General features: G+C 52.5%; 1 protein-coding gene across 6 annotated transcripts; it reads left to right on the top strand.

Moving 5' to 3' along the window:
* The first annotated feature begins 193 nt into the window (after window positions 1-193).
* Window positions 194-21164, top strand: BMF (Bcl2 modifying factor). Of its 6 annotated transcripts, none has more exons than XM_045201615.2 (6): window positions 308-326; window positions 742-840; window positions 3020-3313; window positions 4785-4945; window positions 17118-17215; window positions 18232-21164. In XM_045201615.2, exons 3-6 carry the CDS (start codon window positions 3025-3027, stop codon window positions 18470-18472), a joined length of 789 nt encoding a protein of 262 aa, XP_045057550.1. In that variant the 5' UTR covers window positions 308-326; window positions 742-840; window positions 3020-3024; the 3' UTR covers window positions 18473-21164. The 6 variants fall into 6 exon arrangements, with proteins under 6 accessions (XP_053784375.1, XP_053784373.1, XP_045057550.1 ...); XM_045201614.3 differs by lacking the exon at window positions 308-326 and adding an exon at window positions 351-648; XM_053928400.1 differs by lacking the exon at window positions 18232-21164 and having other exon boundaries at window positions 194-326; window positions 714-856; window positions 17118-17358.
* The last annotated feature ends 1865 nt before the right edge of the window (window positions 21165-23029 follow it).

Genomic DNA, 23029 nt, shown 5'->3' with positions numbered 1-23029 from the left:
AATCTGCGAGGACAACTACGCACCAATTGCGTTTCTGGCGCGGGTCAGAATTTTGCTCGGCCCCTTGCAATATTTCCAAGGGAAGGTTCGTACATTCTTGACTGTCCCTGGCAGCCGCCCAGCCCGGGACTTGGGGCTCCACTCACCATTGGCCAGCCGTAGGCGTGACGCGCTGGAGGCGGGGCCTCATCAGCTGTTTGCGGGATGCCCAGAGCGGGCGTATTTTGGAAACAATACCGCGAGGTGCAGAGTGGCCTCCTTCCGTGCCCGCCCGCCCGCTGCCGCTGCCGCCCCTACTTGCGCCTCCCGCCTACCGTAACAGCCCGGTGAGCCCCCGGGCGGCCGGGAGCCGGGCGGAGTTGGATCGCACCTCCTCGGGGAAGTGGGGAGAGGAGTCGCGTTGCGCGTGGGGGCCCGGGAAGGGTTGGGCTGCGGGTGTCTGGGGGTGACCATGAAGGACTGGGGCGCTGGGCTACGGGCACAGGGTGCAGAATCCACATCTAGGTGCGCTGCTCCACGAGGCGACTTGGGGTTTGCAGCATTTGAGAGTCCAAGTTGTTGGGTCCAGGTGGGCAGAGGAACCTACGGCGCACTGCTCAGTTGACCTGGTCGCCAGAGAACCTCCCGGTCCCTGGATCTTACTTTGGGGTAGGGCAGAGAGTTCTGGGGGGTCCTGCCTCCTTGCGGAGTCTGAAGGCCCCTCTCCTTAACAGCTGGGCTTTTCCCTCCTTCCCAATTGAGTCTGGGCGCCAAGCCCCCGAGTGCTCATCACGCTGGACCCTGGCGCGGATCCCTGGCATCACGACTCGGAGGCTGAGACTCTCTCCTGGAGTCACTCAGGTCTGCTGTGTGTTGTGTGAGTGAGTGAGTGAGTGAGTGTGTGTGTGTGTGTGTGTATGTGTGTGTGTGAGCGTTCCCAGATTTTAGACCCTGTCGAAGTTCAGAGTGTCAGTCTACCGCCTTCTCTTAGGAGGAGGAGTCTAAGTTCAGCATCCCTGTTAGGGCCCGTAGCGGCTGGGTTGGCTACAGCGACTTTAGTTCCCCTTGCTAGGAATAAAGCCTTCCCCAGCAAAGCTCTTAGGAAGTGCTCCTCCTACCAGTTTGGACATCACCTCTTCAGGTCTGGGGAGGGGGAGAAGAGGGTCTTTTCACTGCATCCCAGTTTACACTTGACCTTGCCCAACACCTCTCCGGAGGCTTCCACCTTCAGTTTCTGTAGAGAGTGGGGAGGGTCCCCCAGCTGGGAGAGCCACACACGCTGGCTGTACCTCCCCCACAATCCAGGCCAAGCAAAGGTTGAACTTTGGGGCTTTGCTGGGAGGGGGAGGGGGAGGGGAAGGTAATGGGCTTCAAAGGAAGAACCAAGACAATGAGTCCTGCTTGTGATTGGCTTTGGAGGGCTCCTTCTTAGGTTGGGATTGCCAGCTTGCCAAGAGAAGGTTGAAGGGCAAGAGGGGAGCCCTTGCCAGGTGACTGGCAGGACAGCCTTTGGTCTTTTCAGCAGGAAACTTTGTTTCCTGGTGCTGATAAGCTGGAGTTCTCCCACCTCCGCTTTGGGAAAAACTATTCAAAGAACACCCGGTGCCTGTTTTGCCACCAAGTGGGCATCTCTTCACTCTCCAGGGAAGAGGGCAGAGGTAGGACCACAGCTTCAGAACTGGATGGGATGGAGGGAGGCTTGAAGCAAGCATCTCAGAGAGACAGCTTGCACTTGGGAAAGCCAGGATTTCTGAATTTAATGGAGATTTCTTTAAGTACTTTTATCAACCCACAGACCATTTGGCTTGTTCTTCAAAGCAGGAGACTGGGAGGCAGAATTCCCAGGGGATCTCTAATTGAATCTGGCAGTGACAAACATTGTTTCTCTGTATCCTTAACCATTCAGGTGGTGGTTGCTTCTGGCAGCTCCAGAAGCTGTGTGGCGTTCCTAGTGTGTGTGTAGGGGGCTGGGTTGGGAACTCAAGATGCTAGGTGGCTCCAAGGTCAGACTTCCAAGAGTCATCAGGTGAAGCCAGAGGAACTTCTTTATTACCAAGAAACTCATATCAACAACCTGAGTAGTATAGGCAGTGAGTGAGGTCACAGAGAAAGGGCCAAATTTCACTTCCTCCTGTGAGGCAGGATGTACCAATCTCAGGTTCAGCACTGGCAGGAATGGTAGGCTGTGGGGAAAGATTTGAAGTCATGGAAACTAGTGAGTGGACTGAGCTGCAGGAGGCCCACCACTTTGCTGGATGCTGGGCCTACCCTCTAGGCCAAGCTGTGGTGGGCAGACTGCTCTCCTGGGCTAGGAGGGCAGCTGCAGTGACTAATTTGGGTTTTTCTTCCCTCTCTCTCCCAGGACGCCACACTCTTACCACACCAGGGAGCCTGTTTGTTGTGTTGAGCAAGCTGGGGGTGGAGACTAGAATAGATGGGCAGCTGGGCGGGGCTTAGCAGGTTTGGAGGGAACCTGGCTGCCCTAAGATTGCTGACTGGCTTTTGTTTTTATTGCTGAGCCTGGAGCTCAGCTCAGACTCCGTGGTTGGTTATTGCTCAGGGCAGTGAGTGAGTGAGAGTGTTGTGAGCTCTATGTGTACAGCCAGTCACAGCACCCTTCTGCCCTCCCACAGCCACTCACAGAGTCCTAGTCTTGTTGACATTTCCCCAGGTATTCTGAGTGCTTGTAGCAGCTGATCATACCCCTGCTATTGCTCAGAACCTGTAGCAGTCAAACTTCATGACTGTGACCAGCTGGGTCAGAAGAAGAGGCTGAGGGGAGGTTGGCTGTGGTTGGGCTCAGGAAAGAGGTGTGGAGAGTCCCTGAACAGTGAGGCAGTCCACATTTGGGGACGAGTGTCACCCTTGGTAGTACTGTTATCACCAGGGTTATCAGCCATCAGTACCTGTCCATACTTCCCGAGATAAGGAGGGAGAAGAGGGAAGAAGGAAGTGGAGTGTAGGACTCCCCTCTGGGACTCCCACTTTAGGGTTGGCCCGAAAGGGGTAGCATCCTGGATGCCTTATTACGCCCTAACAGGGGAGATGGATCCACCTCAGTGTGTGGAGGAGCTGGAGGATGATGTGTTTCAGCCAGAGGATGAGCTGGGGACCCAGCCCAGGAGCTTGCCCTCTGCTGACCTGTTTGCCCAGAGCCAGCTGGACTGCCCCCTCAGCCGCCTGCAGCTCTTCCCCCTCACCCACTGCTGTGGCCCTGGGCTTCGACCCACCAGCCAGGAAGACAAGGCCACTCAGACCCTCAGTCCAGCCTCCCCGAGCCAGGGTGTCATGCTGCCTTGTGGGGTGACCGAGGAACCCCAGCGACTCTTTTATGGTGAGTGCTCGTAGCCTCAGGGCTCCTCCCATAGAGACGTGGGGAAAAGAGGGGACTTTCCCTCCCCAAACCTGCCCTTTGCTATTTCCTTCCCCAAAGTGAGCAGCAGGGGCTATTGATGTCCTCAGCTCTCACCTGCTGCCTTTCTGCTTGTCCTTGTTCCTTACCTGTGCTCCTTGGGCACCAAGACGGGCAGATTGCCCTGCCATTACCTCTGTTCTTTTGCCTCTTTCTGGAGGGATCCTTGGGTCCATGGTGGCTTGTTGGATTGGAGAGAGGGTACCTGAGCCTCGGTTTTTACATCCTGTGGCCCGGAGCGTGGTCCTCCCTTTGTGTCCTGGTAGTGATGTACCTTCCATAAAGTAGCTAATGTTTCCCTGGAGAAGGTTGGGGGTTCTATGACTCGCTGTTGACACCAAAGGGAAACAACCCAGCTGGTTCTGGGACAGAAGGTTCCTGAAGGCAGAAGGTGGCCCCCAGTTGTCTCTTGGGACTTTCTGTGCTTGGCAGGGGAACTGGAAAAAGATGTTGGGACTGCCTAGGCTCCATGCCAGCAGAGGGGCTGTTTCCAAGGCTCAGTAGGACAAGACCCCTTCATTTGTGGACTTAAATGGTTTGTTTTGTGAGCAATATGCCCTCTTCTGGCAAAAGGGCAAGTTTAGACACTGTTTTCTTCTTTTAGCACAATAGCTTATGGAGGGAGGGGAAAGACAGGTTCAGAGGCTCTCTTGCTGGGTCTGATGGACAGCCTGGGGAGACGCTGCAGTTATTCCCAGAGGGAGCTCACCAGTAGGGTAGCTCTGGCACAGCAGTTCTGGCGGGACGAGGGAAAGGAGGGAGGAGGCTGGCGGAGGAGGCTGGCGGGCGGGTGCCCCTAGTGGCAGCTGGATTGCCAGCACTTAGTAAGTGTGGAACATGGATCTCCAGGTCTTGCCTGGGGCTGCCTCCAGGCCGTTCTGGGGGTTTGAGGAGTTGTCTCTCCCCAGTTTTCGTACCGTTGTTCAGAACTTTTAAGACCTGAGACCAGTCTTCCTCTGCTACACTAAAAAGTGAAGACGCTTTTGGTTTTCTGTTTCTGTGTGCCTTGCTTTGCCCAACCCAGGACCTCTGGAGAGCTGCTTCCAGTGCTTTTCCAGAGAAGAACTTCAGCCTGCTGCTATCTGAATAATAAATTGTGGTCAAGCATAGCTTGGTAAAGAAGGACAGGAGGTTGGCGTGTTCACCCACACACACTACCTTTGCAGTGGCACTGCCGGCAAATGGAGAACTGAAGGGAAGGCTGGGACCATCCCCTGTGTTCTCCCAGCATCAACAACGTTTATACACTTAGGCGGCAAGCAGGGCAGGTTGTCCAGATTTGGCAGGCTGCCCTGATAAGGCCTCAGCCCCAGGCCTCTGCCAGGAGTGTTAGGCATGGGGAAGAAGGGGCAGTTGTGGAGAATGCTGAGATGTGGGCCCTCTGTCTTTGCAGGCAATGCTGGCTACCGGCTCCCTCTCCCTGCCAGTTTCCCAGCAGGCTTGCCCCTTGGGGAGCAGCCCCCCGAAGGACAGTGGCAACATCGAGCAGAGATACAGATTGCCAGAAAGCTTCAGTGTATTGCAGACCAGTTTCATCGGCTTCATATGCAGCAAGTAGGCATGGGCCTTGGGGGGGCCGGGGGTGGCGAGATTTCAGTCTGCTGGGGCTGGGGGGCTGGGGCCTGCCTCTGCAACTCTGTCTTGCCAGACTTCAAGGATATAGCCCCAGAGTTTTGGCCTTGACTGTTGTGATTCCTGAGGACTGGGTAGGCCCCACTGGATGAGCATGCCTGCCCTGTCTCTGAGCTCCCAGTTTGTTATCTGCCCACTCTCAGCTCAGGTTCTGTGAGAGTGGTTTGTGGGGAGATGCCACCGTCCCTCCTTCCTGGAAAATGGGTTGGCTTTTTTCAGGCTTGCTTGACAAACTGTGTCTTCTTGAGGCCAGGGTGGGGAGATTGTCCCTTACTAAGGGGACGATTTTCAGGGTGCTGCAGTGAAAATGGGCAGTTGGGGGTGCCTGGCCGAGGTGCAGTGGGAACTGCAGAGTAACCAAGGCTGAGGGATGGGCCTGAGTGGGGAAAGTGGAGGAACCGGTTGTAACCTGACACTTTCCAGCTGGGGAGGCTGCTCCTCATTGTCTCTGTCTGGGAACTCCGGCCTGGGACTCTGGAGAGTGTACCTCAGAGAGCCTCTCCAGACCCGAGGCCGGGCGCTTGGCCGGGCGCTCGGCCGGCAGCCTGGCACCGGCCCCACCAGGGCGGGGCAGTCCGTGTCAGTCGAGCATGTGGCAGAGTCCGTCAACAAAGGCGGCGGCTGGCAGGCTCGTGCTGGAGGAGCAGTCGTGCCACGGGCTGGAGGCTGCCCTGCTCTGCAACCCTGTCTGCGCCCCCCCAGGCACTTAACCCTTCCTCTCTGGGCTGACTTTCTGGAAGGCTGCCAAGGCAGGGAGAGGAGCCCGAGGCTGATCTGTGCTAGTACAGCCACCGCTGAAGCAGAGGCACGACACCTGGAAACGAACACATTCCCTGCCCCTGGGACATTGTCCCTGGCCTGCAAGATAGTGTGTGTGTGTGTGTGTGTGTGTGTGTGTGTGTGTGTGTGTCTAGAAATCAGGAAAATAAATAACACCACAATTGGGCAAGACCCTGAATTTCAATGGGTCACTTCAGGTTATTGGGGGAGGGAGAGCCGTTGGTAGTTGTAGGTTTGACTCAGGGACCAAACCATTGCCAGCACCAGGGGGAAGAGAAATTGACTTTGGGTCTCCTGAGAAGAGGCCATCAAGAGTTAGATATGGTTAGTGCCTTCTGCCAAGGGCTTCTGAAGGAAATGTGTGGGTCTAGAACTGGCCCTGGTAGGCTCTCCCAGCCCTTTGGTGATCAGGAAGGGAGGGTGGCCTTGTGCTTAGATAATAAGGCAGCTTGGCCTCCTCTTCTGGCCCCAAACCCCAGTCTCTAGTCTGTCCTTTGATTTTTCTGTGGAAACTTGGCTTGGAGTTTCCCTTTCAGTCCATGTGTGGACTCACTCTGATTCTTGATTTCTTTCCCTTGGCCTTCTTCCTGCCCATTCACTCTGCCCTGGTTGTCCAGGCCTGTGGCTGAGTCCAGCTTCCAGCTCCCAGTCCTGGTGCTGGAGCTGATGGAGGACACAGCGCCTGTGGGTCTCCTAGACTTGTCTAGAGGACCGTCTGGAAGGCAGCTTTTTAAATTTCCAACAGACCTTGTCTCTCTCAACAGGCATTTCCCAGAATATTCCCCCATCCACTGGTGAACTCCCGTAGGCTTGGGAGCAGGCTGGAGGATAGGACTTGACCACAGCCCAGGGCCCTTTCTTCCTGACACAGTCCTGAACAAGAGGAGAGGCGACCTTTATCCCAAGGTCCGACCCTGCTCTTTGCTGCTTGGTATCATTTCCCCCAGTCCAGGGCTGCCTCTCTGAGGGCATGGTTCAGCCCTAGACAGGATGCTGTCCTCTCAGCCAGAGGGCTGAGGTAGGGCTGGGTAGGAGGAGAGGTAGAGCAGGAGAACTAACTGTAAAAGAGTCTTCCCTGCTTGCGCCTCACCCCATATCAGCTCCTGAGTTCTCTGTGCTCCTCATCTACCTGCCGGCTACCTACTGCTATCTTGCAGTATCAGCAGGCTGGCCAGGGAAGCCTTTCTAACCCAGAGCTGGCTTTCCCAAATTTTCCATTACAAAGAACTAGGCTTTTTGTCTGTGGCATCCTCTTGCTTTACATCCCCTCCTCCCCACTAACCCTGTTTGCAGACCTTCACCAGGAGCTCGCCCCCCACCCTGGGGGGGGCGGGGGGGGGGTGTGTGTGCCTAGGATAATAGCACACCTAGGCTAGGACCTCTTAGCAGCTAGTTTTAAATGAGTCATTTTCTGAACTTGGTTATTACATAAACTACAGTCTAATATTTCATATCTAAAAAGTACTGTTGGCACTCCTACATTCTTATCCTTTATCTTCTTTCCCTATCATTACAGGTAGGGAAACCGAGGCCCTAGGAAGGAAGTGGTTTGGAAGTAAGTCTTTAGGGTTTGAGTATAAAGTCAGAAATCTCAGGTTTAAACACCAGTTTTAATGCCTACTAGCCATTGGGAGGTCACTTGACCTTGCAAAGCCTATTTCCTCCTCTGTAAATTTGAGCTAATACCACAGAATTTTACTGTGAAGTTTAAGTGAGATAATACCTGTGAAAATTCCAGGCACACAGTAGGTATTCTTTAATGCTTGTTTCCTTTTGTCTCTTTATAATCCTGATCAGCCCTCACATTTCTCTCCTCACCCGTCACACTGATCCCTGAGCTCCCCTCTACTTGCTGTGTCTGCAGAAATCCATGCCCACGCCGTTCAGCTGTGGGCTTTGGCCTTGTACATTCTCCTCAGAGAGTGGTGGTCATTCCCCAACATTGTAGGCTGAGTTTGGGGAGCCACAAAAGACAACCCAAGAGGTAGTCAGAAGTCGGGGGGACCTGCGTATCTTCTTTCTCCTTTATCTTGGATGGTGTCCCAGAGCCAGACAGTGGCCATTGATCCCTGAGTCCTGTAGGGAGTGTGAGTTCTACCTTTTGTCCCTGGTTTGAACCTCAGGCATTCCTGTTCTGTATCAGGGGAAACCTTCTCTCTAGGAGATTTGGAGCCGAGGGAGAGGGTGTGATGATGGGTAGTGTGTTATGGGATGGCATGGTGGCAAATTGAGTGCACCAGCGTGACCCCAGATTGAAAAGGTATCAGTTTATGCTGGCCATAGCTCTCCCCGCATATTTCCCAAAGAGCATGCAGGTCGAGCCTGGTTACCCAAGTGGTCAGTTCAGGGTGGCTCCTCTGGACCAGCCAGCAAGAGATCGGACGCTGATCAGTGTCAGTGAGGTGCGTGCTCTCGGCTCTTTGAGCCTCCAAAGCTACCAGAGAGTTGGAGGGGCAGAGTGAGTGGAAGTAAAAGCCTTTCCAAACCTAGTCACACACTCCACCTTCCTTTGGTTGGGTCTGGAGTTGAAGGGTCCCCTCTTCTCTTTGCTCCTCTGGGAGCAGGTGACCTCTCGTGGTCTGTTGACTGACCCACCTTGACTCAGACTCTGTAAGGGAGCCCTCCGTCCAGCCCCTGCAGGGAAGAGGGGGTGCAGGTTTGCTTCCTCACTGAGATCATGGCTGTCTGGTCAGAAGAAGTTAGTCCCAGCTTTCTTGCATTCCAGCATGGGCCTAAGAGTGGACAGTAGTGTGTGTCCCTTCCCCTGGAGAAAGTCTCCTGTCCCAGTGGTACCATCTTTACAATTGTAGGGGTATTTTTGGACAATGTTAAGAAGCCAATAACCCTCAAAAGAAAGTAGCTACTGTAGACGGTTGAGTAAAGCTAAAGGAGGGTTGGGATTTTCGTGTTGGAAATGGCTTTTTCAGTTGGACAAGGAGTGGCTCCATTCAGAGCGGTCAGATTTGGAAATTCCCTGAACAGTAATTAAACTTTCTGGAAAATGAAATCTGAGAAAAATTTCAGCCACTCAGTTGAAACCATCTTTAGTTGCAATATCAAGAAAGGGTCCTGAACTTAGAGGCAGATCCTGGTTCAGATCCCATGTCTGTCTGTCACTTACAAGTACTGTGTTCATAGGCAAATCATTTACCTTCTCTGAGCCTTGGTTTCTAATACTTATTTGCAGAGTAGATGTGAAAGCCCTTTGGAAATTGTAAGACATATAACTAACTATTAAGGAATGGACAGTTTTAACACTTTTTGAAATGTGTCAAAAGATGATTTACCTGGTTTGAGGAAAGCATCTAGGCAGTTTGGAAAAGGGGGGTTTAAGGAGTGAAATAACCAGCCATTCCACCTCTAGACCTTTCCAGCCCACTGTTCTGCCCCAGATCCTGATCCGGAGCTGAGCTACCAGCCAGGTTTCTGGCCTCCGATTGGTCAGCCCTGCGATCCACTCTCAAGATAATATGTTCCATTGCTGATTATTTGTCCTGATTAAAAAGTAGCAACTGCTGACAACCAAGAACCAGTTCAGCCCTGAATGGGTTTCTCCAACAGTTGTAGCCAAGTGTTACTGCTGTCCCTACTTTGCTCGTGCTCCTAAGTATAAAGACAAATGCTGATTGCTTACAGCTCCTCCATTCCAAAACGGGATGTAAAGTGACCAGAATTACTTAAATTATTTCATGATGATTCGAAATACAATAAAGCATAAAATTATTCATGCTGTGGGGAAAGAAAAAGATTTTAGGATTTCACTTGGACCTGCCTTTGTATTTCTTGGGGAGCTCTTTCAGCAGGTGCACCCAGGGTGCCCTTGGCATGGTTTAGTGACCAGCAGCTTCTCAGCCAGCAGCCTGAACCCTTTGTTCAGGGAGCCCCTGACTGCTTCCTGACCCTTTGAGATGCTCTCCTTGTTATCCACTGGTTTTCTGGAGCTCAGACTGTGGCTAGTGAGGTTGTTCGGGCTTTAGATGGGACAGCCCTGGGCAGGAGCCCCAGAGATTTGCCTTAAAGTGAGAAGGGCCCCAACAAGCCAGCCTCCCTCCCAGGAGTGGGAGGTCCACCTAGGACAGTGCCTGGAAGTGTGAGGCTGGGGGAGGGGCTGTGGGGAAGGACTGTGGAAAGCCACTGTGCGTGAGAGCCAGTGCAGGGGCTTGGAGGCCCTGTGTTTGCTCTGCGGCTGGCTCTGTTTATATCGCTCACTATATTTAGCCTCTGAGTCATCAGCGCGGCTGACTAGCGGCTGAGTTCCCCACACAACTGCACCTGACTACTCTCTCTTCTAGGAGAAGGGTCTTGCAGTTAGGGACAGTTTACTCCCTCCTCACCAAGGCAAACCTTGGGGATGGCAATTGGCTTTTATTTTTTCTTGGAGGTGGGGGTCGGTGAGTGGAGGGGCTTGGGGAAGGCACTAACAAAGAAGAATGAAGAAAGTGTAGTTTGCCTTTTGATCCACATCTGGCAACCAAGAGGGCATGTTCCATCCCCAGAATGAGAACAGCCCCTGTGTAGTTGCAGGAAGCGGAGTCCGGCCATCCTCTGTGGTCCGCTTGCCTTGTCCCGTCCAAGGAATCAGTCCCAGGTGGGGACAAGAACAGCCAGCTGCAAAGGCCCCAAGTTAGGAGTCAGAGCCTTGGGGTTCCTTCCCCACAGCCCCGTAGACCCACCGCACACCTGCCCCCTTCTCAGTCCCTGCTCTCCCTCGCCTGTGACCAGAGCACTTGCGCTAACTACAGTTCTTTTTGAGCTCTTAAGAGTTTGCCTGATAGTTGGAGGGGGCTGTTCTCAGAATGAGGGAAACAGAAGCACAGAACCATGCCAGGGGGAAGCTAGGTAAGGGTCTCAGCAGTTCCTGCCTCCAGGCCATGGAAGTGCAAAGCAGGGCTCTAGGGGCCTGGGTGGCACCACAGCCTGTGCCTCATACCGAACCCCCGGTGGCTGAAGGCAGTGGCCTCCAGTTGCATTCGAGGAAGTCCTCCGGTCTTTGACTGAAAACCCGCTGGCCCCGGGCTGCCCTTTGCCGTGGTGGTGGCCTGTGGCTTCAATGTCCTGTTAGCACTGCTGGCTGAGCTAAGAAAGCTCTGGCAAGGAGTAGTATTTCCATTTCTATTTTACCATTCTGTTCCTTGTTCCTTGGGTACCTGGGTCAGAAGCATTCTAACCCAAGAGAGCAGGCCCACTGGGCTCCAGGGGCTGCCCCATGGGGTTCAGAATCTTTGGCTCAGCGTGGCAGCCTGGAATTCTGAGCCCAGTTGCCTCTGGCTGCTGAGGCCTATCTCAGAGTGAAAAGTCAGGGATTTCCCCAGGACTTGATGAGTCCGCTCAGAAGATAGCCCTCCTAGACAGGCTCGTTGAACAGAGTGTGTTGAGGGAAGAACTCAGCAAGGCCAAGTGGGCCCAGGTTTCCCTTGTGCTCGCCAGGAGAGGCGAGCTTGTTCGGTGCAGCCACTAGGCCCCTGCGTCACATAGGTTTTGGTCATTTGATCGCCATGCCACCTTTACTCCCAGACCCCCGAGTTCCCATCTTACAGGAAAGTGAGCTTCAGAGAGGTGAGATGACATGCGCAGGTTACGCTCGTAAGTGGCTGAGCGGGAAGCCATACAGATCTGACTGATCCTAAGGCCACGATCTTCCTTGACCCATCCCTGCCCCTCCGCAAGCACGTGCCGGACAGCGAGAACGTGACGCATGCCTACCTCCCGGCCTGGCCCTGCTCTGCCTCCCGCCACACTTAATCTGTGTTCTTGCTTGTCTCCCCTTCAGATTGTCAAATAATGGAGGACAGAGTTGACATTGCTCATCTTTGTATCCTTCATAACCCTTAGCTCAGTTGGGTGCTTGATAAAAGCCTGCTGAATTGAACAAAAGTGTCTTCCCACCTTCTTTCAAGTGGAATTTTCCTGAAGTCTCCCCTATCTCCATTCCTGCTTCTCAACAGCAAGCCTCTTTCCTTTGGCCCTGTCAGCGTGGGGGTGGAGTAGGATGGTGGAAAGGGAAAAGGTAGGGAAATGTCACTTGGTAGAGTGTGTGTCTTCCCATAAAGCAGAGCATGTACAGTCCTACCTTTTAAAGAAACCAACTATGGTTTCAGAACATGATCTGAAGTTGTAATTTCAGACCAGTTTCAGCTTTATTTCTGTTTGATCTGCAGGTAGCTCTGCCCCTGAAAGGTTTATTTTTTCTGGTCCACAGCATCCTTACTAAACACTTAATGATCTGGAAACAATGTCTTTAAACATACTGGGGAAGGCAGTTCAGTTGTGATTCACTTTGAAAAGTTAATACCATTTCCATGATGTGAATAAACACACTGTAATATTTTAGTGAAAGAACATAGCTCTCCCTATCTCAACTAATTTGCTTGGGGTAACTTTTCTAAGCCTTTGCCTCCCTGTCAGTGACTGATAATACCTGCCCTTCTGTGTCCCAGATCTCTGTGAGGAGCAAACGGAAAGATAAGTAAGTACTCTGTTCTAAGGATGAGATATAATAAATTGTTATCTGTTTGGTAAATTTGCAGGGTTCTTTTAAAGCAGGACCGCAGCATGGTCTTGTTCCTTTCTCTAGTTCTTTGGGGTGAATTAGCTCCTGCTGGAGCATCTGGACACCGGTAACACACAAGCGCCACGCCCCCCCAGCCCCCCTCCCCCACTCCCTCCCCTGCCCAGCCCCAGGGTGTGAATTGGATCTGAAGGGGAGAGGCAGAAGGAGACTCTTATCTAGGGAGGGCAGGGAACACTCTTTGTGCTTAAGGGCAGAGGCCACGTGGGATGAAACAGAGTTTGATTTGTGTAATCCAACCATGTCAGACATGACAGCTAGCTTTTTTTTTTTTTTTTTTTTTTTTTTTTTTTTTTTTTAAAGACCTTTTACTAGTTGGGCCTCTCCCCAAGCAAGAGGCTGATATTATCACATCAAGTACATCTTTAGACCTGGCCAGACATCAGTTGTTCCTGGCCTCAGAAAAGGAGGTTATCTTGCAAGGCTAACTTTTGTCTATTCAGTCCAGTGTGTATTTGTTGAGTACCTACTGTGTGTCCCTATAAGTTCCCTGTTACTCAGAATAAACGCCCATTTGGTCACAGTGCCTCACACACAGTGGGGGTGACTGGAACGCTTGTTGTCTGACTGCCTGCGTCCCCTGACCACAGCAAGAAAGTGGGACTGCGTCAAAGAAAAACCTTAGGCCTCTAATGCCTGGTTGTGCTCTCTTAACTGAAGAGAAGATTTTTACCCACCACATTTGAACTCCTTCCTTTGGACATTCACCTCTGTTCTTTATTTCCACACCATGGTCCTACCCTCTAGATCCCGAATTGCCTGGCTTCTGGTGTAAGCTCGTGTTCCCACGGCTTCCCAGGCCCTGTAGCCCAGCCGCCTAGTCCTGAGGGCACCCAGGCTGGGCATCTGGGAACTCCCACTCTCTGCAGGTTCCCGTTCCTTGGAGGGTGCTCATGCAGAGTCTGAGGGAGCTGGGCCTTGCTTCAGGGTTTGCACTCATTGATCTGAGATTGTGCGCTGGGTACTGTGCCAAGTCCCGAGAGTCAGAGGCCAAGCACACTCTTTCCTGGTTCCCTCTTTCTCCTCCCCTTCTCCACACCCTCTTCTGGAAGGATCCATGTTCTCTGGTGTTCTGGTGTCTTTGTGTACCTCATCCTGTTGGGTGAATGTTCATTTCCTTCCTTCTTACTGTTTCTCACTGGCCTCTCCTCAAGTCCTTTTTCTTTCCTTTCTAGTCAGGGCCTTTTGTTTAATTTTTTTTTTTTATATTTTTTTGTTGCTCCTCAAAATCAAGGTATTTTTTGATTCTCTTGATATGAGGCAGCTTGGTTTCCTTTCAGAAAAGGGCCTTTGTGGGAGCTGCCCTGTGGCGGGAGACGGTTAAGTGGAATATGTCTGGCATCTGCTCATGCCCAGAAAAAGGGCTGCTGGGGCTGTAGGTGGTTTCTCAGGCCCGCTCTTGCTGGTCTCATAGCTGCTGCAGCCACCAACTTAACTCTGTACAAGGCCGCCTGTTCTCCAGGCCCACCCAGACCCTCCACCCGGCTGGCCGGATTCAGTTGTTGGAGCTCTGAGTTTTAATCCTGAAGATAATTGTGGATGACACACTCCGAATCACCAAACCTTAGGGTTGGAAAGCACCTCCGTGGTTTCCAAATGCCTGTCTGTGGCCTGGCTGCTGTAGAACCACCTGGGCAGGGTTTACCCCTGACTTGGCCAAGTCATTGCTGTGGTGGGAAGAGGTTGAAAGAGAGTGAAGAAAACACCACATCAAGATGTGTTTTCTTCTAGGGTATAGGATCATGAATGACTTTATTTTTTTTTCTCCTCTGTAACTTCTTGCATTTTCCAATTTCCTGCCGTTAATGTGTTACTTTTATGACTAAAATATACAATAAATGTTACTTCCGCTTTAAAAAAAATATCACCCAGGAGCTTGTTCAATATACAAACTCCTGGATCCCTTCCCTGGAGGTTCTGACCCAGCTGGTCTGGGTGAGACCTGGAGACTGTGTGTTTACAGCAGCACCTCAGTGGATTCTGTGGCACAGTCAGGTTGGGGAACCTGCATTGCACTTGCAAGGAGAGTGAGGATTCAGACAGGCTGGTGAGAGACCGCAGCCTACAGCCAGAGCCTTCCCTGCCAATTCATGAGCCCCGAGATCTGTCACAGGCAGCTGCACAGAACTCAGACCCTTCCGGAGGGTGGCCCTGTGCGCACCCTCCTGTGCCTGGGCCTGCCTGTGTTTCCCAGCGAAACCTCAGCCTCCCTGTCTGATGGCACTGTCTGGCTCACAGCTGTTTCTGGGTCCCCAGCACCCCCAGTGATGGGAGTGAGGGTGCTGCCTTGCCTTATCCCCAGAGACCCTAAGGCTCAGGAAGTTACCCAGGCAGCAGGTAACCTCTGTTAGGGGAATCTGGGGAGAAACTGAAGCATACAGAGATGGGTTTGGGCCAGCCCCAAATCATAGAATTGTGATCTCCCTTCCCTGGATGTTGTGCTGTTTTGAGGTGATTCAGAGAAGGGGACAGTAGAGTGTCAGATTTGGTGTGAAGGTGTGTGTGGTGGCCCTCGGAGTCATAGTGGGTAGGACATTGCTCTGGGGTCAAAAATAGTTTGGATTTAGTCCAGTCCCTGGCACTTAACCAGCCATGTGGCAAGTTACCGCTTTCACTGATCTCATCTGTGAAACGGGCGTGATAAGGTAACACCTCCCCCGCAGGGTTTTTGGGAGACCAAAGGAGTTTCGTGTATAGGGTACATGGAGCACTGCTTCTAATACTATAATTTGTCTCTGAGTCACCTGGAGGTCTTGTTAGAGGTTCACATTCTGATTCAGTAGATCTGCGTTTCTAATAAGCTCTCTCAGACGATGCTGAAGCTGCTAGTCCGTGGACCACACTCTGAGAGGGAAAGATGTAAAACACTCAAAACAGCCCTGCTCGCTCAACGTTACTATTATTGTTATGATCATGGCTGTTATTGTTCCTTGGCCTTCTCAAACCCGCACCTGAGGAGACTGGGAATTCCAGCCTCCTGGCCTCTCCAGGGACCAGTCGTTTTCCTGGAATCTCCTCCTGTTCCACCACATGACCTTTGCACCTGTGCTGGGCAGCAGCTGGGGAGGAGAGGAGGAGGGTGCTCTGCCCAGCTGCTGCAGGCCTGAGTCTTCAGGTTTGCAGCCGAGTCCATGAGTCCATTTTCACGCTGCTTTACTGTAACCAGATTTTGTTAAGCGGGGTGTGTTTCCTCTTTTTACTCATCTGTGTTTACAAAACACGAGGAAGCCCACAGTCTCCCCAGCCTGTTCGGCCAGGCCTCTACTGTGGCACAGCCCCATTTCCCTGCCCCTCCCAGCAGTAGCCCTGCCTCCACCTTTCTGGGTTTTCCAGTCTCCCTTCCAAAGGGGAAAGAAGAATACTATTGCCACAGGCATGGGGCATTCCCTTCTGGGTTGGCAGGCTCTGAGGTCAGCCTGAGCTGGCGCCTCACCTCTTAACCTCTTTGTGGCCTAAGGCAGAGTGAAAGGGGTCCCGGCAACCTGCATGCTTGTTGGGGACCAGAGGTACTTGGGAAGCTCTGGATGTCAGGAGACCTGGACTCACTTTCCAGTTCTGCCTCTGACTTACCCTGTTCTCATCCTGTCTGACTGGGGATCTCCTGGTGGTGGCCAGGGCAGTCATTAAAGACAGCCCGAGAGAGGGCTCCAGCCCCACCCTGCCCAGACCCTTGACACAAACGTGTTTGCTGCCTGGACCCGTGCAGTAGCCCTGTGCTGGTTTCTCTCCGCACACTAGGTTTTTATTCCCCTGTCCACTGAGAACCCTGTGGAGGGGGCCCCAGCCCAGTCTTCCTGCCCTGGCAGACAAAGAGAGAACAAAGACCGCTTCTTCCAGCACCCCTCAGTCCCCTCCTGGCCTCTTCTGGCCTGAGGGAACCGGTACCTGTGTGGGTGGGGCACCAGCCACAACCCTCTGAGTCTCTGACCCCTGACCTTTGCCCCCAGCTTCCCTGCCTGACGGTAGGACCTGGGATAACCTCCAGAGAGTAGTGTGCATTCTTTGTTTTTGTTTTGTTTTCAAGTATGTTCTTGCTTAACGTTTAATTGGCTCCAGTCAGTAGGAAAGAGCTCCAAGAGGGGTTATTTATGGCTTACTGTCAAGAGCAGCTATAAAAAGGGCAGTGCTGAGCCGGAGATGCTGGGAAGGGAGAGAGGGCGGGCGGCGCACAAGTGTGTGTGTGTGTGTATGTGTGTATGTCTGTGTGCGTGTTTGCACTGGATGAAATCAGATTTTTGCTGCCTCAGCAGTGTGGTTTAAATTGAAGATTAACCCTTTGACCTTCACAGTGTCAAATCACTTGCAGATGGAGGCTCCCCCTTCTCCCCCTTGTTCTCTGTGTTACTATGGAGTGGGGGGAGGGAGGAGGGCACTTCTCCTCCTTTCTGAAGAAAGTTTGTTGTTCGTGCAGCTGAGGTTTGAGGGGCTCAGAAGCCAATCTGATTAAAAGCAGCACTTGGCTAAACTCTGGAAAATCCTGCAAGCAGGGGAAAAAGTTTAATCCTCTTGTGCATAGTGCATAAAGAGCTTGGGCTTGTCTTTTTAATGTTAAAGCTGCAATTGTTTTCAGAGCACTCAACTATCTATCTCCCCCTGGTTGCCACTTCTCTGTACCCCCCGCCAAGTTTGCTGTACCGATAGGGTTAAAGTGCCACCCCCAGACATGCTGGTCCGCACCTTCATTGGAAATGATGAGCAGTCCTCTAAGGCTGCGTTCAGGAGTCATGTTGATTGTTTTCCTTTCAGCACCAGCAGAACCAAAATCGCATGTGGTGGCAGATCCTCCTCTTCCTGCACAACCTGGCCTTGAATGGAGACGAGAACAGGAACGGGGCGGGTCCCAGGTGAGGCTGGGCTGCCTCTTCGAATGGGGCACCACTGAAGGACATCGGCGAGGACTGATGCTGTGTCTTGTGAAGCTGTTTTTTGTTGTTTTTATCTTTAAAAGTTTATCTCTGTGTGTACATAAGACATACCCAAGTGGGACATTTTTCCCTGTTCAGGGCCTTGACCAGGAATAGGGGCCTTTGTCAAACACTGTTGAAGTGGAGGCTAATGGGTCTTCGATGCGGGTCCTCCCAAGGGCTCTGACACATAGACCCTTCAGTCAGAAGCTGTCGAAGATGGCCAGGCAGTGATGCTCTCTGACGACTGGACTGTGGTTCACCCACAGGAACGCAGTTAAGCAACAGGAGACTGGATTCCACTCCTGGTTCCACCAAACCTGTCAGCCTTCCGCCACTAATGGGGCTGAGATCCGAACAATCACACCGCATTAACCTACCATGGCCTCAGCCAGGGGCTTTCCAGCTGAGCGCGGCGACCTCACTAGGCCAGTCCACCTGTATCTGGGTTCTCACATGGCCCAGCCAGTGCCCGCCCCAAGGGCTCAGGGATTCTTGCTCAGCCCCTGTCACCTCCAGCAGACCTCAGGGAGGGCTGGGTTTCTCCAAGGACCCCTCAAACATGCCACAGAATGAACCAAACTTCTCCACAGGCCTCAAATCTGACTTGGTCCCACTTGGAGGCCCCAGGATTGGTCCTGAGGTACAGAACCACTGCCACCTCTGGCTTTCTGGAACTGGCTGGCTGTCAGCCATGGATGAGCCAGATAGCCAATCAGCGTGCTGTTACCAGCAGCTTGTGCCTTTGTCAGCTCTTCTTTCCAAAGACCTAGCAGTAGCCTGCGATCCACCCCCAGTATCAGCAGTCTAGGGCATGGAGGGGCAGGGCTGCAGTGGGACAGGGAAATGTGGCCATCCCACCTGGAAGAGTCAGCCCTAGAGGAACCCAGAGCCCTTGGTTTCCTTGGAAACTACATACCTCCTCCTCCTTATCCCCATTCCTTTTTCACATCCAGTATGACACAGGAAGAAGCCAGCACAGTGACTTTGTCAGCCGAAATGTGTCTTTTAGAGCAACAGACAACCAGGAGAGTGCAGACCCATCAAAGCTGGGTACCACATCGCCTGTCTTCCTTCAGTTTCCAGCCAGGCCAGAAGGACCTGCTCCGGAACTCAGCAGGATCGCAGCTGCCTCTGGACTTCCCCTCTCTCCCTGCTGTGGTGCTAAATGGAGAGAGCTCAGAGCAGCGAGCCTGACAGCTCTGATAGCAGACATAGGGGATCTGAAAAAACAGAATCTGGCTAACAGGACCTGCTAACTAGACACGTAGAAATTAACTGATCATTTTTGCATATGTAAGAAAAGAGATCATTGGTGCTAAACAGGGAAGCAGGCCCAAAGAAAAGTTGGTTTTCCTGGGCAGAGAAGACTCCGAGCTACCCAAGGAAACTGGAGAAGTCCAGAGCCAACTCTCGAGTCTGAACGAGTCCCAGCATCCCCAGTTCTGTGAAGAGGAGGTCTTCAGTGCTGTTGAAGGAAGAAGTGTTGATCTTCTGGATGTCAGGCAAGTTCACTGCACAAGGGCACCTGCAGAGGAAGATACTAGAGGCTAAAACCTGGCCTGTGCTCTGCTCACTAAGTTGTCTGCCCTTGTATAGGGCTGTGTCTGCCCAGAAAAACCGGTACCTTTCCTAATTTGTATGAAGGTGCCATATGGGCTCACAGTGGCCCTGAGGAGAAGGACCTCGAACTGTAAAAGCCTTTGTTTTATTCTACTTAGGTGTTCTGGAGGTATTACCTTTTCTTGGCCAGAACTATATTCTCAGGGTGTGTACCATGGTTTGTCTGCTAAGATGAGTTCTTGCTTACAAGAAGGAGCCCAGAGGACCGGCATGAGGACTGGCCCTGGACGCGCTGACCGTGGGAAATCCAGCCTTCTCTGTGCGTGTCCAGACCGTCTGTGATGTGCAGAGGACGTGTGGTGTCTTCCCCTCTCCTGGACCAAGGCTGTGACAGGCAGGCCGCTGGTATATGCTTGACTGGAACACATAAGAAAGCCAGGATTTTTCCTACCAACCATTTTTAACCCCTCTTGGCAGACTTTCCACCTGAGCTGAGTGAGAGAGCAAATAAATGGCCGATACTTAGGTGCTGAGGCAAAGCCACCCACTTCAGGGACCCTGCCAGGCCCAGGAGGGCCTGTGCTGAGAACTGAGCCCAGAGTTGGACAAGCCCATCTGAACGCTGAGCCTGGGGCCGGGCGGAGGATGGTCTGACTGCACCATCTCCTTCTTCTGTGAAGCCAAGTACTAACTCAAGTATCCTAAGCAAGCTGGGGCAAACCTAAAGCCTCCCTCCTTTCCCCTCCCCCAGAAAACCCAGGAGCTATCTCACAGAAGCAGAATAGCCCCAGGAGGGAGAGGTTCCTCCTGGCTGGCTGTTTTTAATTGGCCTAGTGATCTAGACCCTGGCCCCTTCCCCCTCTGCCTGGTGAGTTGGTCTGAACATTCCTTAAGTCCAGCCTCAGGAGACTTGTCCCTCCCGCCGGGCCCCCTCTTCTCACCCCCCACCCCCAGAGGCTTGGCTGTCTCCAGTGAGGGGGTGGAGAATCAGATTTAGAGGGAGGGAGAGTCTGACCTGGGTCCTGACCTGTAACCAGCTGAAGACTTGTGGAGCTTTTGTGGTTTGCTGGCAGTTGGGGGTGGGAGAGGGACTGGAAACCAACCTCCCTCCCTGCTGTAGAAATGCCCTGGAGGAAGGGAAGCCTACTATTCAGGGTTAAAACAGCCCTTCCAATTCAGAACCCCTGAGCAGGGGTTTCTGGAAGCCTGTGGACAGAGCTGGGGAGGGAACCCCCGAGGCCAGACGTTTTTGTCTTCCCCAGCCAGTGGAGGACTGGGCCTGGCCTCCGGCTTTGCCTGCTTCAAAGTCTGGGCTGCTGGAGAGCTGTCCCCTTGGCCTTCTCTTGCTCAATCTGAGGCAGAAAAAGATCACCTCCCAGTGACCTCCCAAACCCCCTAGGGGTGTAGGTCTGTTTCCAGAGCTTATGTGGCAGGCATGTTCAGAGTGTTTGAGGGGCCCAGCTGTCTTGTCTCACTGTCCCCATTGGCCAAGCCCTGTCCAAGGGTGGCTTCTGACTGGGCATGGCAGGGAGGGTGTTGATTGGGATGGTCCATCTAGGGCCTCCATCTGCCCAAAGTCTTCTGGGAAGGAGGCTGGGGAGCCATATGACCGTCCTAGTCAGCAAGGAGTACACTGCCCCACGAAAGCTTGTCTTTGGGAGCAGACTTGATGAAGGGGGGTGAGGAGAAGAGAGCAGCAGAAGCAGGAAGACTTAAATTGCCACTGCTCTCAGGGTTTCTGTGAGTCAGTGCTGCAGCTCCGGCTGGAGGAAGCTTAGGACCCCTCTGTGTGTAGGCAGGGACCCTTGGTGGCAGTCCACCTAGGCCAGAATTGTCCCAGGAAAGGATTACCTCACCAGCCTGTGAAGCCTCCTGGGGACACTGGGCAGTGGGCAGGCAGGCCCCTAGGATCTAGGGAGGACTTAGAGCCCTGAGGGAATGGCAGGGAATGCCTAGCGCTACCGGAGATGCACAGCTGAAGGTGCTCGGGGCCTGTGCAGGCTCCCAGGTTCACACGGCCCCTTTCTCTGCACAGGTGGCTGTGCCTCTCTCCCCGCTCTGACCACTGCCCAGTGGGGCCCCATCCCTGGATCCACAGGGCTGCCAGGGAAGACCCAGTGAGAATGTAGCATTTTGTCCAGCTGGGATCAGTTTCCCTGGGTCGTAGGCACTCTGCCTGTGGGAGAGCGACAGGGAAAGAGGGAGGGGAATAAGGACCCATTGTTTTTTAACCTGTACAGAGTATTTGGCTCTTTTTCTTCACGTATGTGTGTGTGTCTTCCCTTCATCAATTGGTACAGTTTTTAATAAAACCATTTAAAGCAAAGCTGCTCTGTTTGAAGGTGTGGTAACAATGCAAGGGGACTCATTAGGGAATTTGAGACTCCTACCTAGTGTCTCAGTTGCTCTCCTGAGTTGCCCCCGGGGCTCCCAGCTTGTCGGGACTTCCCTTCCCCTGTTGGAGCGGAGAAGAGCCTTCTGACGATGCAGTAAGCAGCACAGCAGAGGCCCCATGAGATGGAAAGACATGGGCTTTGAATCCGGACCAGTTTCAGCCTCCACCAGCTGAATGATCTTAGGCAAGTTATGTAACTTCTCTGAGCTGTCAGCTCTCCCACGTGTAAAACAGCTGTACCGGCCTCGAGAGACTAGAGGGAACGTGTGCAAAGGACCTGCCCATACCCCCACTACCCCGTCCCTGTCAAGCTGGAGCATCTTAGGAGGTAGGCTAGTTGTAGGGGAACTTCCTGGCTTGCATTTCTTTGTGGATTAACAATGTGTCTGACTCAAGAGGGTAATTTAAAGCTCTTGACAGAGTTCTGAAAATCCTTGGGGAAAACCACCCCTGGTCCTGTCAGCATTAAGCTGAGAGCCAAAGGGCCAAGCTGCCGTGCCCGTGATTTGGGAAGCTGTTGGCTCTCCGAGGACCGGCTTTGGACTCCCGTGCCGCCCTCATACACAGTGGGAGCCTGAAGTGACGCTGCACCGTCTTGTCTAACCTCTTCGTTGTATGGGGGAGTAAACTGCAGGCCAGAAAAGGGGTGCAGTTTTCTACTGGGCCTTTTAAATAGCTGAGTCAGTCTGGGGGTGCCTGGCCCATCCTTCTGGGTTTCCACTTGGAAAGTTGCAGTGCCGTTGCCCAGATCTGCAGGGAAGCCAAAACTTGTCTATTTTTAATGCCAAATAACTGCCTCTTCTCCTGTAAAACATGGCACTTCTAACCACTCTCTATTTGGACAGAGAGGTTTATTTTTACTGGAGTGTGGTAGAAGTGCAGCCTGGTGCCACGTCCGGATGTTATTCTACTTTTCACGTGCTGGATTGTAGTTGAGCCCATTAGCAGCTCCTATGAGGTACACAGGGAATTAGTAGGTGATTGGTGATGTACTGTCTTTCTTTCAAGTCAAGTCATCTGCTCCTACTTTGGGTAAGGCTGCATTTGGTGGCGGGGACTAGAAACCTGAGAACTCACCCCTGTCCCACCCTGCCCCTCCCTTTCTCTCTCTCATCCCTCCCCAGGAAGTCCAGTGAGAAGTTAAAGGCGCAGCTGCCCAGGTTTGAGCCCAGGCTCTGCTGCTCACCAGCTGAAGGGCATTGGGCAGGTCACATGCTCTTCTGTGCCTCAGTTTCCTCATCTGTAAAATGAGATGACAATAGTATGTATTTTAAGGGTGTTGTGAGCATTAAATGTGTGAACATATGTAAGACACTTAGAACAGTGCTTGACACATATTAAGGTGTCTATGTTAACCGATACTATTTTAAAAAATTATTTGTAGGTAGCTGATCAATAAGGTCTGGCCCTTCTTACTATGGACTGTCTCTTGCACCTGTCTTCTATCTCTGTTGTGTTGTACTAACATGTCTTTTTTTTTTTTTTTCTTTTTTGCCTAGACAACTGTAGAGCCCCCTAACTGGCTGGCCTCTTTGCCAGCCTTGCCCCTTCGACTGTAAGCTCTGCAGCCAGGCAGACCATCTCTCTCTGCTGGAAAACTTGCCCTCCTGAATCAAGTTCACATTCCTTAGCTTGCCTGTCCAGCTATCCCTTTGTGTTAGAATTCTGCATTCATATTCTATGTAACAAGATGTCCCCAAATTTAGCAGCTTAAAATCACAAACATTTATTATCTCGCAGTTTCTGTGGGTCAGGAATTCAAAGGAGTGGCAGCCCACGGTGGCAGCGTGTTGAAA

The sequence above is a fragment of the Desmodus rotundus genome, chromosome 7 (assembly GCF_022682495.2).
Source record: "Desmodus rotundus isolate HL8 chromosome 7, HLdesRot8A.1, whole genome shotgun sequence".
Taxonomy (NCBI): Eukaryota; Metazoa; Chordata; class Mammalia; order Chiroptera; family Phyllostomidae; genus Desmodus; species Desmodus rotundus.
The sequence above is the reverse complement of the archived record's forward strand: the minus strand, read 5'-3'. Positions and strand labels throughout refer to the sequence as shown.